Consider the following 17,334-nt stretch of genomic DNA (forward strand, 5'->3'; position numbering starts at 1 on the left):
GATCCACGCAAACAACATCTTGGATGTGAAAGCATTCTCCCAGCACTTTGACAAATGAATACTCAGCAAAAAAAAGAAAAGAAACGGTTTTCTTCGGTATATTACAGAACATAAATGATGTCACATAGAATGCTTTTGCATTAGTACTTGGTGCAGGCTAACAGAGCATATCAGGAATACCTGCTCATGATTTTGTAAGCATTAGTTCTGAGAATTCATGAAACCGGTATAGAATGTTATGATATGAACTCCAGGCCTACACCCAGAACACTACAGTTAAAGATTCCAGTGATCAGCATTTTGGAACTGTCTCTTGGTTCCTTTATCATTAAAGAATAACATGATCTGGTCTTTCCATGGATTACATTTTGTATGGTCCAATCTAACAGTCAATTGTTCTGAACATTCATACGTCTTAAAAAGGAAAACCAGAAAATAGCACTTAAATATTCATTACATAACAAGAATATATGGCCTATTGTTTTCTGATGAACTCAAGTATCTGATGCTTTTAGTGCAATATAAAGTTGAATGCCTCAAGGAGGCATTAAATCAATTTCAAACGTCTTGACATTGAATACAGCAGGGAGGAAAACAGGTCAGTCTAGCCAGTAGTTGAACATCTTAAAATAATTGTTTTTTTGCTAAATCAGCTTTAAAAAAAGTCTTGCTGGATAATTGTATTTAATTATACCTAATACAGTTATGAAGAGTATGCTGTCACAAGACTAGGATGTTAATTGCACTGCTTGACTAGAACAAAAATAAAAATTGAAGTGACTCCCAAATTGGATAACAAAATTACTCTCCAACCAATCTAGTATCAAAGAGCACAAGCCAACACAATAAATAGTTAGAAACAGTTTAAACCAATTCCAAGAAAATATTAGTTCAAACCTTGACTACCTGCAATAATATGAGTCACTTTGAAATGAAGGTGACACAAAAGCACCAGCAAGTGTCACAGTCAATGGAGTTTACTGGAGTGGTTCCAAAGATCAATAGAGTATACAGTTCACAACCACTAGTATTGCATGTCTATTATTGCCTACTTGCCAGCTGTTTCTAGTCGACTTTTCTATCACAACACTTTAACATGTTAACACTTGGCTTTGAAACATGTAGTGGCACACATCATATGAGGTTTCCACACACTGCATTGCTGGTTCAATCTTTTGGGTTTCTAGATGTGTGTCACATTGCTAAAGTTTTTATTTCAGGTCATCTGTGAAATTTCACCTCTGAACCTCTACTATTCTTCCCAAGTTTCTGGATGAAGGTCACATTCCTTATGGTTTTGAGTTTATCCATGAAAGATTTCCTCTCAACACTGATCATGTTTTTTGCAGTTGTGAGCTCGATGCACAAAATGGCGATGATAAGTCATTTGTCTGACATACAGACAACACGTAGAGTCTCCTGTCACTGAAACAGTATAACAATGACATTGATGCTAATCATGCTGGCAGGCTGATTAGTCTGATTTGGCACTTCATTTTTTGTGACATTGTATTCGCCTTTTCATGAAACTGTTCCAGCTACCTCACATGCCTAACAATGCCAAGTAGGTGACATTCAAAAGGGTCTATCAGCCTCAAGTACCCATCATATTTTCACTGAAAGAATAAATCTCTACAAGCACTATAGTTTTCAAAATACAACAATGAACATGAGGGTTGGTTTGTGCAACAGGATAGAATACGGCTTTCAGTTGTAGAACATGAGTGCTGATCTGAATTATCTAGGATGAATATCTATGCCATTTATCACTAAAAGGGAATAAAATGTGACAGCGATACAGGACAGTCCAAAGGAAAGGAAAGGGAAAGGGCAAGAGATTTTGAAAACGAGTGAAAACCGTGGTGCAAATGCAATATCAAACATGCACAAAAGGTATATGAGAGAAGTCATAATCAAAAAAAAAGAGTTAAATTAGAACAAAGTTGAAAGAATGAAGAGAATATGTCTGTCAAGACATGAATAGAAAATGAGCAAAAATGAGACAGAATATCAAAAAGAAAAGAGAAAAACTGAGAGAGAACAGAAGACTAGAAAAGTTGCAGCAAAGGAGAGGAAATAGATAAAGCAAAAAAAACACAAAATTGCAAACAAGGTCAACTTAGAAGAAAAGGCAAGAAAAAGCAAAAGAAAATAAGTCAGAAGAACACAGGCAACAGAGACATAATGGAGCATTTTCTTTTCTGCCTCTGACTGTTTCAAAGTTCCTAGTTAGTGAGATGGCCAGGCTGAAAATATTAAATTCCAGGCTTCAGATTTCTGGAGCATCTAATTAAAATAACTGACAATCACATACAATGATTTAATAATGAACATTCCAGTGCATTTTCATGTTGGAATTTGAGACAAAGCTGGAAAAAAGCCAGACAATACAGTGCGAGGACCCCAGTGCTAGCATTGTACAAACTGAGATTCAGTATAAAAATGTAAATAAATAAAAGTCCAATATGAGCCAATAGTGGAAGCACTTCTTGTGCAGTGCTGTTTTTAGTTGGCTATTTTTGTTTTAGGAACATGGGCTTCTAAAATGCATTGATTCCTCTTCTTCTTGTCACAATAATTCACTAAATTACAATAAACACTGTCTTAATAAAAGAAAAATATTGCAGATGCTGGAGATCTGAAATAAAAACAAAGTGCTGGAGAAACTCAGCAGATCCATCAGCATCTAGGGAAGAAAGAAACAGTTTTAACATTTAGAGTTCAAAATGACTTGTCTCTAGAACGCCAATTAAATGCTGTCCTGATAGGTTACTTACAATTTGCAAACCTAAAATAATTAAAACTCAGGAGATAAAGGCATCTGTGGTTTGATCTTGTGAAGAGAATGATCTTTTATCCTTATCAATTTCAGCGTTTTCCAAAATGCTGCAAAAATTCTCAAAAAATTACATATTGATCATAAAAAAAATTGATGGCTTACACATCTGCGTTGACCATCTACATTGAACAGCATGATACACATTCCTTAAATCCCAGTCATTTAGTACACAGCTCAATAGCTGATGCTGTATATACTGAAATCAGGGTGTCAGCTGTCAGGAACAAATGAACAAAAAGCTTGTACATTGCACAAGGGAACTGCAAGAAGTATAGTCAGAGAAACCAGTCACCAACTGTTGTCATAGATGTATTTAGCTTAGTGTGCTCATATCCAAGTACTGCAAGGAGCAAAAATCTTCAATTAGGCCAATATCCTTTAACAATAAGTTTTAGTACATTACAATCAGGTTACATTTACACTACAACTGTAGCAAACAACCCACGTTACAAATATAGTATGATACCAGAGTCAGGATTTAACTCCATTCTACAGCAAAGAAGAATGAGATTCCTTTGGAGGGACCTCCCATCCATTCCCAAGTTGAGCAATGACTCCACTTTACACTGATGCTACCACTCTAGTGCAAGTGCAGCCTTAATTCATCATCTCCAACATGACCACCATTCACAACTTCTGCCCCAGTTCTATACAGCTCAAAATATTCTTTAGATACAACACACCATTTAGCAAAGTGAAATATATAATTGCAGCACTAAAGTCTGTTTATTTGCAGTTCAACTGGACATGATATAAAACGTCCTTTATGCTGAACTGAAATCCGAGAACGGACAAGAAAGAGCATTTTATTTTGAATTTGAATGACTTTCTGCCAAACGTGTGGGGAAAACTACAACTGTACCTTGTATAGTTGGTGAAAGCCAAATGCAATCCCAGCCATGATGATTGCCAAGGCGCCATATTCCCGCCACCTGGAACTAGGAGGACCTATAATATATGAACATAAAGCGCAATGAGCAATTGATACAGTAAAGGAATGAAAGGATTATTGACACCACTGCAATGTCTAATTCACCTTTTAAAGTCTCAACTTCTTTGCACAGCACTGTTTTCCATTTCAGAGCAAAAATGCTTTCTATAAATAAACAGTCTTGACTTATACTGAATTAGTTTGTCCAGCATTATTTTCACACTGTAATTGGAGCACGAGGCACTGAAACAAACCAGGAATACAGGCCTGTGCAAAATTTTAATAGAAATTCTGATCAGCATGAGGCTGTAAAGTAGAAAAGGGACTCTAAAGTGGAGGATAGCAGGGGAATAAACAGGAGGGTGTAGTCTTACACCTTTCAACAACGGAATACATAGCTAACTGGAAACCAGGAAAACTTGGAATCACGGGAGATAATGAATTCCTTGCAAATGATTGTACAGTCTCACCCAGCTTAGGGCTGCAGTAGTTCAGGAGCTACTCTGAGGGCAAAATGTCGTAGAAGCTATTGTAGTTAATACACAGTCGACTGGATAATACAATACTGAAGTTTTATTTCCGAAAGATACGTTTTTATGTGTCAACACATCTTAAAATCTTGCAAACTCTCATATTCTGTCAAGTATTTGTGAAGTAGCACCCTCTCCTCATTCTTTATAAATTGGTCTCCCCTTTTCCTTCCAAGATTGTTGCTTGTGTCATAGTCATGATGAATGCAGGATGAAAAGCTTTAACTGTGTCCTCGTTTCACAATGCTTAAGTTCTGCACCGCCAGAAATTATTTACAAAAGCATTTTTTGCTAACTGTGATCTGTTTCCCTGTGTCAATTTAAATACTTTAGTGTCTAGAAAATTAATGATTTCCTTGTATGTTGTGAATTTAAGTTTAATGAAACAATGATGATTATTGAGGATATTGATGAATTCCTTTGATTCTGTCTGAATTCAATTAACTCACTCACCTCCATAAATATAGAAAGTAATGTTGTCACGTAACCGCATCAGCTAATTAAGGACTTAGTGAGAATGAAAAAGGACCCCCAAAAAAATCAAAATTTGGTCTTAAAATATATTTTAACTCCTGACAGGTATGGCAAGAAACTAAGAATGCAACAGAATTCTGACCTTTCTGTTAAGGACATGGAATATAAAAGTAGGGAAATTTTACCACAGCTGTACAGCATCTTGGTGAAACTATATCTGGAGCACTACGTAGAACTGTGGTATCCTTGCTAAAGGAAGGATACACTTGCACTGGAAGGTATTCAGAGAAGATTAATTTGGCTGATTTCTGAGATGAAGAGTTGTCATATGAGGTAAGGTTGTGCAGATTGGACCTACATTCATTGTAGTTTAGAAGAATTAGCAGATTTTATTGAAATAAAAAGATACCGAGGGGCTTGATAGAGTAGATGCTGGAGGATGATTCTCCTCATGGGCAAATCAAGAATCTGTGGCCATAATTTCAAAATAATGGGTTTCCCAATTAAGACAGATCAGCAAGAATTTATTCTCTCAGCTGGTCATCAGTCTTTGCAATTCCCTTCCCCAGCAAAGCTGGACATTGGATATATAGCACGTACTTTTATTAACTGGCATCTATGGAACCAGGAGGGTGCTGGCTGATCAAATGTTGCAGATAACCACAGTAAACCTGGCCAAGCAAAACTTTGAGTCACAACATTCCTCGAATAAATCTATGTAAAAATCATCAACGTAAAGTAATAGGAATGTAATGTAATACAGCAATATATTCACATCACTATTACACTTTATTTACAGCGGAAATACTTGGACATCACAGTAGATCGCAGTATTTGAGGTATTTAATTTTTGCCAGTTTATTAAGAGTGCTGGTTGATAAGGTGCCAGTCAAAACATAGTTTGCTGTTTTCAAAGCTGAGCTAGACAGATATTTGATCTAAAACAGAATCAAGAGTTATGGAGGCAGGCAGTAAGGGGGAGTTAAGGCAATAATCAGGTCAGCCACGATGGGGCAATTGGCAGATTCCTGCTCCTAATATGACTTTTTTGGTTAAACCAGCAAAGCAGGATTAGAAGTCATCTGATGGGTAGTGCAGTGGCTCACTGATTAAACTGCTGCCTCACAGTACCAGGGACCCTGGGGTTCGATTCCAACCTCGGGCGATTGTCTGTGTGGAGTTTGCACATTCTCCCCGTGTCTGCGTGGGTTTCCTCCGGGTGCACCGGTTTCCTCCCACAGTTCAAAGATGTGCAGGCTAGGTGGATTGGCCATGCTAAATTGCTCATAGTGTCCAGGGATGTTCAGGCTAGGTGGGTTAGCCATGGGAAATGTAGGGTTACATGGATAGGGTACAGGGGTTTGGGTCTAGGTGGGATGCTGTTCGGAGGGTCGGTGTGGACTCGATGGGCTGAATGGCCTGCTTCCACACTGTAGGGATTCTATGATTTGAACTATGAAGCATTCGTGTTAAATCATGGAATAATATAACGATCAGATTTCATTTTGAACTTTTTCATATCAAGTTTCATATTCGACTAGATAGCACCAGCATCTAAACAATATTAGGGAAAATCACAAAGCAAACCCATGCGAAGATAGGGTTGAATGCAAAACTACATTGTTAAATATAGTTAATACCTGAACAAACATAGTCTAGTTTGGGGATTATTATTACATAGGTCAATGGTTCAATAAGGCAGAAATTAAAAATGATTTAACACCATTTTAAATAATTTAGTAACTCAATCGAAAAAGAGAATGTTGTGACTAGCAAGTTGTGACTATATTTTGAGGCTCAACCAGCAAAAATAACCCAGATGTATGGAATCTAGACACAGTTTCACAAACAGTTCAAATGTTTCACTGCTCACAAAGCAAGTTAGCTTCCATTTGTGATTTTGCTATCAATTTTACTGAATTGATCTAAAATACAAAAAAGTGTTACTGAAATCTAGTGCTTGATATCAGAATGAGCAATGAAACATTGGACCAATTAATCAAAATGGATTAGAATCATAGAATCCCTACAGTGTGGAAACAGGTCATTTGGCCCAAAAAGTCCATACCGACTCTCCAAAAAGCATCCCACCCTATCCCTGCAACCCTGCACCTACCATGGCTCATCCACCTAGCCCACACATCCTGAACACTATGGGCAATATAGCATGGCCAATCCACCTAATGTGCACAACTTTGGACTGTGGTAGGAAACCCACACAGATACCGGGAGAATGTGGAAACTCCACACAGACAGTCACCCGAGGGTGGAATCAAGCCTGGGTCCCTGGTGCTGTGAGGCAGCAGTGCTAACCACTGAACCACTGTGTTGCTGATTGTTGTGTTATGACAACGTAAAAGCAGTGTGAAGTTTCTCATTTAAGTACAGAAATCATTTTACAAATCAAATATAAATATATTTTATTTTAATGCATCATTTTGTGGAACAGAGATCTGAAAGCAACAGCCCCAGTCACGCTTTGCATTGTGTTAAACTAATCTCAGATTATACTTTGTAAAAATGGAAAACAAAGTTTGCCCCAGAGCCATAGGTGGAGGCTTTTTGTCAAAGATCTTAGCCTGGGTCCATGTAATGGATCCCACACACATAGGATGCAAGCTCCCATCAAAACTACTGCTGATAAATCTCATCCCAAATCTCTGTGATTACAGCCCATAGGAAAACAAGCTCAAAAGTTAAAACTGGAAGAACTGCAGATGCTGTAAATCAGAAACAAAAACAGAAATTTCTGTAAAAGCTCAGCAGGTCTGGCAGCATCTGTGGAGAGAAATCAGAGTTAACGTTTCAGGTCAAGTGACCCTTCCACAGAAGGACAAAAGTTAATTTGACTAGCTGCAGTTTACTCAAGGTCTAAAGGACATGGATCCCAGATCTGACGCTTATGCAGTAAACACAATGAGGTCTTGACTTATCTGCATATGAAACAGTCCATAAGTGTGGAACTTTGGCTTAGCAAACTATCCCTCAATAGATTATCATCATTATGGTCTCCTCGCAGCACTTTCCCCTGCCTGTGGGAGTCCTACCCTTAGTTGCCTGCATCTTGATATCTTGGGAGGTTTGTTAGAGATTCACTGGTATTATTGACCTAGTTTACTCCCCTGTGGGAAGAAAAATACTTTCTTGTTGAATCAGTCAGAGCACAAATAGACTTGTAAAGAAAGCAAGTCCTTCAGGCATGCTGTTCTGCTATTACCGTGGAAAGCCAATATCTATAATTTGGCCACCCACCATGAAGGAACCACCTGTGTCTGAACTGCATACAGGACAGAATTACTGTAGCTGTTCAATTGATCTTCATCGCCTCTGCTCTAATACTGGGGAAATTTATCTTTCAATTTTATTCAAATACTCTACGGAGTCTAGTAAAATATACTGTCCATGAAATATTCCTAATTTACAATAACACATCAAGAAACAACCCGATAGACTTACTAGTTTCAAACTAAAATCTGACAAGAGATTATGCCACATCATGACCAGATTGTTAAATATATAGTGCAAATCCTCCACAGTTTGAGAAATTCCTGCTTCAGAGAAACATGGTAGAATAGGATTGTTCCTTAAAATTGCTGCTAGTGATTTGATACTGGTTTTAAAGACAGTCAGCTTTTTAAAAAAATCTTCAGGTTAATTTGCATGTAGTTAACTAAGTAGCACAGCCCTTTGAAACCTTTCGAAACTGATTGGTTTCCATGAACAGGCGAAGGACGAGTATGATTGATAACAAAAGATTCTGTATAACCTTCTGGTGGGGTATCAATCGAGTCAACGGTTTAGGTTACCCCCTTTTATTATTTACTGCAAACCTACTGTTACTGATAGAATAATACATTCGGATCTTAGACAGTTTCTGGATCCATTACTGCCAAGCAGAACCAGCCCATCTACTCTTTAATAGGCCTTCCTTAATAAGAATAACTGGATAGTGTATTTCGCTCACCGTGGGAGGTGTTCTGTTAAGAGGCTTCTACTCTATAACTGACAAAATTATTTTCTGTAGGTTTCTAATTAGTAAAACAAAGCAAATTAGAGAAAAGGGCGAAAGAACAGGGTATTTCTTTATTTGCAGCATTCTATGATCAACTGGAGTATTTTAACCCCACTGTGTGTGTTTTATTCTAGTAAAAAGTTCTCCAGGGGTTAACATCGCACCACGAGCATCCTCCAACAGTGGGCTATTACATTAATTATGTTTTATGATTATCATAATATAACTACTTTCTTGATTAGAACCTGCAGCTTACAGGAAAAAAAAATCATAAATATTCATAATCATAAAGATCATGCATTGAGACTGAAAACTCCAAGTTATAAAGTCATATTCACACAAAAGCAGGTTTTAAAGTAGTTACAAAATCCTACTTCATGATCATTTTAATACCAAAGTTTAATATCTTAAATTCAGATTTTTTAATCTGTAGGGCTACTCAAATTGACTAATTTTAAGTTGAATATTCTACACATCAAAAATGATTAATCAGATTTTAAGACATATTAAATCAAAAATTCATACCAATTCCTAATTTAGTATGCATTCAATGTGTTGCACACTAAACAGAACACTGCTCCTTGAGGTTGTTTTTATCCCATATCAATTGTTCAGTTACTAAAATTAAATAGATCTGCTAGTGAAATGCCTGCTTGATAATAATCTTTTGCTGTTCATAACCCAAACAATCAAATCAAATGTGCAAACTGTACTCTGTATCCTTTCCGAACTAGCTGGGCTACTACACCAATCAACAGATTTAAATCCCTACTGAAATGTTCTCAGTTTTTATGCTCTTACTTCCTGCCTCTCAAGCCTGATCTGCTCCTTTCATCCAGTGTTCAGATCTTGGGACAGTCTGGATTCTTCACAGCTTTAACAGTACAGCTGTCAGGAGACATGATTTATAAAGTGAGATGGATCACTTGGCTGATTTCTTTAACATGAAGTCTTCTGTCACTATTGATCCATCTTGCTAGGTATAAGTTTGAATGCAATGGAAGTATTTTTTTGAAATGCACTGTAAATGGGATTCTAATACTCTTACTACTTTTGCTACCAGGCTGCAGTCCTGCTCATTAAAGCAGGTAATTTATTGATTAGTAACTGATCAATTGACAAACAATTACCACAGGAGATATTAAAATCTAATCCAAATGACTAAACAGAAAACTCTCAAGTGGTCTAAGCTTTTGTATATGAGCCAATCCAATTCACTTGCCTCACTCCAAATGAAAGGTTCTCCTACAATTCTCATAGAAAGCCAGTAGCACAATCATCAGGATGAAATGCTTTTGTACAACTAACTTTTTTACATTAATAGCAAGAGGATGAAAATTAAAATCTTCTGCATAAATAATCTGTGTACCTATTTGAGAATCAGTTTATTTCTTCCTCTGCCTGTCCTATAAAGTTAACTTGCTCCCCTTCATTAGCTGATTTTGGAGCCACTATGTCCTAACAAACTGGGTTGGCAGCACACTTATCTCAAGCCCTCTCAACATTTATTTCTCAAGTGAATGGTGGGAGCAGGAAAGAAAGTTGTCATTACTGACACATCCAACTATCTCATCTGCATTAAACCTTTCTCATAATAAAAACTCAGCTGTGATATCAAACAAGGAGGTTTTGGAGGAAAGTTGGGAAGGAGACAGTGTTGTAATGGGAATGTGGATCAGTAATCCTGAAGCCATGGTTAATGCTCGGGGACATGGGTTCAGTTCTCAACACAGCAGCTAATGAAATTCACATTCAATTAGCAAATCTGGAATTGAAAGCCAGCCTTAGTAATGGTCTTGAAACTACAATTGATCGTTGTAAATAAAAAAAAGTGATCCACTAATGTCCTTTAGGGAAGGAGATCTGCCATCCTTACGCAGTCTGACCTCTATGTGACTCCAGACCCACAGCAGTGTGGCTGATTCTTAACTGTCCCCTTCAATAGCCTAATAAACCACTCAGTTCAAGAGCAATTAGGGATGGGCAATAAGTGCTGGACCATCCAGCAATGCCAGCATCCCATGAAAAAAATTAAGAAAGAAAATACACCCCCCAACTCCCTCTATGTTCATGACCATTGGAACATTCTGGCTACTTCCTTCCATTAACAGGATTCTGATCAAAGGAAGCAGCAGCCACGTCCAAATGTCCTGAATCTGGACCCACCAGTTGATGGGTCTGTATAAGGGTCGCTCCATATCACAACAACATGAAATCTCAGCGATCCTAGGGCTTGACAGCGGTAGCCACTTTCAGTGGTATGGAGGAGGCAAGAAAATCTGCAATAAGATAGGTCAAAACAAATTTGTTCAGAAATAATTGGTCATTTTTATCCATTTAATCAAATGGATTGGCATGATGAGGAAAACTGGGGAAATTGTAATAATTAATCTGTTTACACATATCCCTAACTTATACGAACTTTAAAATGTCACTAAACTGGATTTAAAAGGCAATATCTTGGAAACAGAATTTTTTTCTGAAATTGAATTCAGGATTCACCTTCTGCTTTAGGTTAAATAATCTTGTATCGACAAGCTGTACACAACAGCTAATAAATAATCACATGCCAGAAAATAATACCTTGTGTAATAAATTACAGCCGCAAATATTCCAGAAGCCAGTCATCAATTTTATTTTCAGTTCGCGCAAAGTCTTGCTTTTCTGGATTAATCACAAGGAAATATCCTTTACAACACCTTTCAAGCAATGTAACTCCAGAAGCAAAGCTGCTTTAGTTAAAAACGGGTAATAAAAAGTGAGGACCCGATTCACCTCTTGCCTCAAGCATTTCTTTGTTGACTAAGCAGTAGAGTTATAAACATCTGCAGCATCACACTGGCATTTACACTTTCCAGTATCAGTCATGTACAACCCCTGATTAAAGCAACCCAGTGAAACAGGATGTGTATTTGCATCAGGCTCATTTCCAACACAATAAAGCATCAATCTTCACCTGCCTGTTTCATTCTAAATTGCTCTTGTACACCTCCTAGTTGCCAACTACAGAGTCGCATCAGTAAACACTCTGCAGCAGGCTCCTTGCTTTCTTAGTTACTGACTAATGCAAAACATGAGGTTAGCTAAAAATAAAATAAAGAAAAAATAATCTTAAGGAACCCTCAAAAATCTCACAACACAGTGCAGCTACAATCTTATGAATCATGGATTTAATCAAAGCGTTATCCCACACACAAACTGCTTGACATAATTCACACTACTCTGCACTCACACTCAAAGCGTAAATGTGAAGTGGATTTGAAAGGCTTCTCAAATAAACCAACTTTACAAATTTGTATGTTAAACAAATAAACTGCACACGTGCCCAATCCTACTAAACACAGGCTATGAAATGTGGTGACCTGAAACACTTGCCCAACTAAGGTGCTTATGGTGAATTTCAGAACTAAAATAAGGTGATCTCATTCAAACATATAACATTCGGAAGGGGCTTGACAGAGTAGACACTTGAGAGGTTGCATCCCAGCCTGAGGAATTCAGAACACAGAGGCAGAGTCTCCGAATTAAGAGCTTAATCATTTAAGACTGAGCTGTGGAGAAATTTCTTCACACAGAGGCTTATGGGTATCCCATCATCGAGTTTAGTTATGGGAAGCAGGTGGGAAAAGTGGTCACAGAAGAATATTAGTCATTGTGGACAAAAAGCTGAAGGGGTTGTACAGTCTACTCTGCTCCTGTTTCTTTTGTTCCTTCATCCTTAAATCTCAATCTACCAATTATTGCCCGATTAGCACATCCAAACGCTAAAGTCAGAGCCAATTACTTTAGTGGGTTATCTCCAACATCAACAATGTTAAGGAGACATACTAACACTGCCTTCAAGCACTGTGCATTACTAGCAGCAAATTGAAACACATGACCCCAGCTTTAGACAAACCAAGTTAATCTGGAGATATGTCAGTGTCTTGGAACACATCTGCCCATAGAATAAGTGGCAAAAATAGGTCTGTAATATAATTGGGTATGAGATGACCATCCTCACATGAATTTCCTCATTTACCATACCAGCTCATGGATTTTCGGAATTAAATTATCAAGACGGGCCAAACTGTAGGGAAGTAGGCATTAACTGCAGGAAAAAAAGTTCATAAATATATATTTCTTTCCAGATGCTACACCTGAGGCCATCAGTAAGGACGAGATTCAATTACTCCAGAGGTGAAAGAGTTAACCCACTGTAAAACTTGCAGAAAAGTCACTTTTGCACAGCTGTAAGAGACATTCAGCATTAAAAGTGCAGAACTTAAATAAACATAGCTGTAGACAGAGTAAAACATGTTATTTGCTGTCAGACGGGAGGTGCAATTGGAAGAATGACAATTAATAGCTGTAGATAATGAGTCAAAATAATAGATTTTTGCTGAATTGAGACACAGAAACTGAGTCATTTAGCAAATTGGTATGGAAATAATTCATGCATTTTTAACCAAATAATTTTAACTATCTGAAATGGATGGGGAAACTTTACTGAAAAAATGTCCAGGTATTGTAATCTCAAACATGTTCCAACTGGAATAGCAGAATCTGTCTGGGCTAGATACGTTAATTTTTACAACTGTGCAAATTAATATTCATATTCTGATGCAGTTTGGTTCAATTTGTAGCACTCTTGCCTCAGAGCTAGAAGCTTGTGGGTTCAACTCCCTGAGTTAAGCATATAATCATGATACGAAATATTAAACCACATTCAAGTTCATGCAAAAATTCCATGGTTCTTTCTGAAGCTTCACAGGGATGGTTAGCTAACATTGTTCTCTCAATTCTCATCACCACATAGAAACTAGAGCAGAAGTAGGCCATTGTGCCCTTCAGCCTGCTCTGCCATTCAAATATAATCATGGCTGATCCTCTATCTCAGTACCATATTGTTGCTTTCTCTGCAATAACCCTAGATGCCTTTAAACCTAAAAGATTATCCCTTTCTTGAATATACTCAATGACTAGGTTCCTCAGCCTTGTCAGATTGCCACACAAAAAGATTAAATCAATCTCATTAATTTCATTGACCCATTGAACACAAAACTGGCCACCATATTTATCCCAAAACAAAGGGACAACATTTCATAAAGTAACTAAAATAAAACAAAGGACTGCAGATGCTGGAAACCTGAAACAAAAATAGAAGTTACTGAAGAAACTCAGCAGGTCTGGCATCTGTGGAAAGAAAGTACAGTTAACATTGAGTCCAGTGATCCTTCAGAACTTCTGAAGATCCTAGTCTGAGAAAAATAAAGTGAACACCCTTATAAATTGGCAAGTCATTCAGAGAACAGCAAAATGCTACACTTCTAGGCCATGCTCTTGTCAGTAAAATTAGGTAAGCAGAAAAGGTCTAATGTAGGAAATACAGTACCAGAGTGTGTTTAAATATCAGTTGAGAGTTGGGGGCTGGGGAGAGTAGGGGGCAGTAGACTAGCAGAGGTGCCTGAAGCTCCATTGCTTCTAATCTACATAAACAAATGATGCCAAATCAATTTTAAGCTTGTCAAATTTGTAGAAGACACTAAAATAGAAAGAGCAGTAGAGCGGCGAATACAGTTAATCATTTGTGGAAGCTTTTCCGTTATGCAAATAGTCAGACAAATAGCTAATGAGACTCAATAATGAATGTAAAGTATTACATATTGAGAGGAAAAGTGTGTGGCAGAAGTAGACAATGAATGGAATTAACTCAGTGAAACTCTGAAAGAGACCTGGGAGTGGAAATAAGTGTATTACTGCCAATATCTAAACAACCTGGCAAGGCAGTTAGTCAACAGATTGTTCTTAAGTAAGGTTGGAATAGAAGAATGCAGGTTGTACAGAGATTTAGAGTAATGCTTTGTAATCCATTAGTTAGTGCCCACCCAGTTTGCAGTTTTTACAATGGTTAACATGTTACAAAAGACTTACACACATTGGGGAAGGCAAGAAAAGAACAAAAATAGTCCAAGTCATAAGGTATGATCAGAAGTTATAAAATCTCAAGGAACAGAGTCCCAGCAGAAGGTTGGAGGTGGGGGCTTATAGATAGATATAAACGCATGGATAAAGTACAGGTGGAGTATAACTTCAAGATAGAGTGAGATGCCATTCAAATCGGTGAAAACTAAATTTCTTCCTTTTATTAAAGAGTAACAGTTTGCCACAAATGACTTGAACATTTTGATCTTTTTGTATTCAAAATACATGATACAGGTGCAGTAAACAAATCTGGCTGCTGAAAACCTGAATATGTTATAAGCTGCCATGTATCAATGTAATCATTGTTAAATGAGTTAAATAACATACCAGAATATTTCAGTTAGTGGAGCAGTGGCACCAGACTAGTTAGCTGAATTGCACTCTGATCCTTCCCCTCACTCTCAGTGACCCTTGACCCCACCTGACTTGGCTTGGTCCGATTGGCCCAGATGAATTGATGAGACCTATTCCCTGCATTGTGCTTGAAATTCAATAGCTGATCCAGTCACTCTTCTACACATACAGGAAGCTGTGGCTCTACGGTAGCTTCACTAACATGTACATACTTTGAGTGCAGCATAGCCCGTGACTCAGCCTTGCTTACTTTATTATTTAATTCCTTTTTACCATCATGCATTAATTTTCTCAAATTTTAAAATTAAAACTTATTCCCTTGATTTCATGATATCGTGTTAATTGAACTGAAGTTCCAATGTTTTTCACTGAAAACCAGCCTAAATGCAGCAACGACTCAATCCAGAGGCTGCCTAATTGACACACTGTACCTGGATATTCAGACACAAAACAGCATTCTGACAGCAATTTTGTCTTTGAAAACTATTTAAGGTCCCATTTATGAACTGCACTGTGATAACTCTCCAGTGTTCATACATTGTTTGTGCACACGATCACGTAAACCCACTTTAAGTCAGGAGTGTGTGCCAAAAGAAGAGATAGTTGAGAAAAACATCTCATATGATCATCAGCAGTTGACAAACCAGACACTGATTTCAGTGTTTCAACAGATTAGATAAATCAAATAATCTTTGGCTTTACCCCAAAATGAATTAATCCTAAAAATGAATGATATAAAGGTTGATTACTTAATTGGAGTTTTGTTCACTCTTTTAATGCAAATTTATATACAAATAAGAATTCCGTCAGAGGCAGAATCTCCCGGATGTACTATTATTTAAATTTTTACAACGCACTTTAGGCTATTTTTCCCACAGTCATTTTAACACTCAGCATCATTATGAGCAGGTCCCCAGTTCTTTGTCTGTACATGCAATGCAATAGAATGGGATAATTGAGATTGTCAAAGTATTCCAGTCCAATTTTAGTGTAAATATCGTTGAATATTGATTAAACCACAGAGTACAGTTAAACATGTTTGTAAACTTCAAAAGCATTGCATTAAAATACTTCTAACCACACTAGTGAGACAGAGCAGGAGTTACCTAGGAATAACTTAGTGGGCTAGGATAGCTTCTACTCTCTACTTGCATGTTCAGAAATCAATGTCTGAGTTTACTCAGTTCACCAGGCTGCTCCATCTGATTTAAAGTTTTTTTTTAAATTCAAATGATGTGATAATTATTTTCTTTATTTTTGAATTTTCTTTCAGCTGTATTGCTTATCACGTCAATTGACAGGACTAATTTAAATCTTAAAGAACAAAATTTGACTTTGAATTATGAAGGGCAGATTCAACAAATCAGCAGATTTGTGGTGGGACGGCAGCACAGTGGTTAGCACTGCAACCTCACAGTGCCAGACCGGGTTCGATTCCAGCCTCGGGTGACTGTCTGTGTGGAGTTTGCACATTCTCCCTGTGTCTGTGTGGGTTTCCTCCCACAGTCCAAAGATGTGCAGGCTAGGTGGATTGGCCATGCTAAATTGCCCATAAGAGTTCAGGGATATGTAGATTAGGTGGGTTATTGGGGAATGTGTCTGGGTGGGATGCTCTGAGCGTCGGTGCAGACTTGTTGGGCCGAAGGGCCTGTTTCCACACTGTAGGGATTCTATTAAAAGAAAACTTAAGTACAGTTGAACTTTATTTCAAGAATTAAGGCTCATTCAAGTAAACATTCAACCTCTGCATACAAATAAGGAAATACATTACTAGGACTAAATGCTGGAGGGAGGTCTTTGCAATTATGTATTTTAAGAACCTAGAGTTCTGCAACATTGAAACACATCTACCCAAGAAGATTGGGACAGTAATGCTTTAAAACATGCGTCACATGGTATTTCAGGCAGATGACTTAGAAGCCAAAGGAACCAGTATAGTCATTGCTAAATACATTATAAAAGCAAAATAATGCCCTGCGAAGTTTTTGAACTGTACAAAAAAAACAGTCCCCAAAATACAGAGATAGCAAGAACTGCAGATGCTGGAGCTGGAGGTTACACAGTGTGGAGCTGGAGGTTACACAGTGTGGAGCTGGAGGTTACACAGCAGGCCAGGCATCAGAGGAGCTGGAGATTACACAGTGTGGAGCTGGAGATTACACAGTGTGGAGCTGGAGATTACACAGTGTGGAGCTGGAGATTACACAGTGTGGAGCTGGAGATTACACAG

At 37.7% G+C, this 17,334-nt stretch overlaps 1 protein-coding gene across 2 annotated transcripts in view; it reads right to left on the reverse strand.

The window, feature by feature from the left end:
- pex14 (peroxisomal biogenesis factor 14) overlaps nt 1-17,334 on the reverse strand; it is a 194,380-nt gene that overhangs the window by 67,569 nt on the left and 109,477 nt on the right. For both annotated transcript variants that reach the window (XM_048615023.1, XM_048615022.1), the window contains one exon: nt 3,702-3,787. In XM_048615023.1, the coding sequence (XP_048470980.1) occupies nt 3,702-3,787 (86 nt within the window). The remainder of the gene's footprint in view (nt 1-3,701; nt 3,788-17,334) is intronic.

The sequence above is a fragment of the Rhincodon typus genome, chromosome 31 (genome assembly GCF_021869965.1).
Source record: "Rhincodon typus isolate 14 chromosome 31, sRhiTyp1.1, whole genome shotgun sequence".
Lineage (NCBI taxonomy): Eukaryota > Metazoa > Chordata > Chondrichthyes > Orectolobiformes > Rhincodontidae > Rhincodon > Rhincodon typus.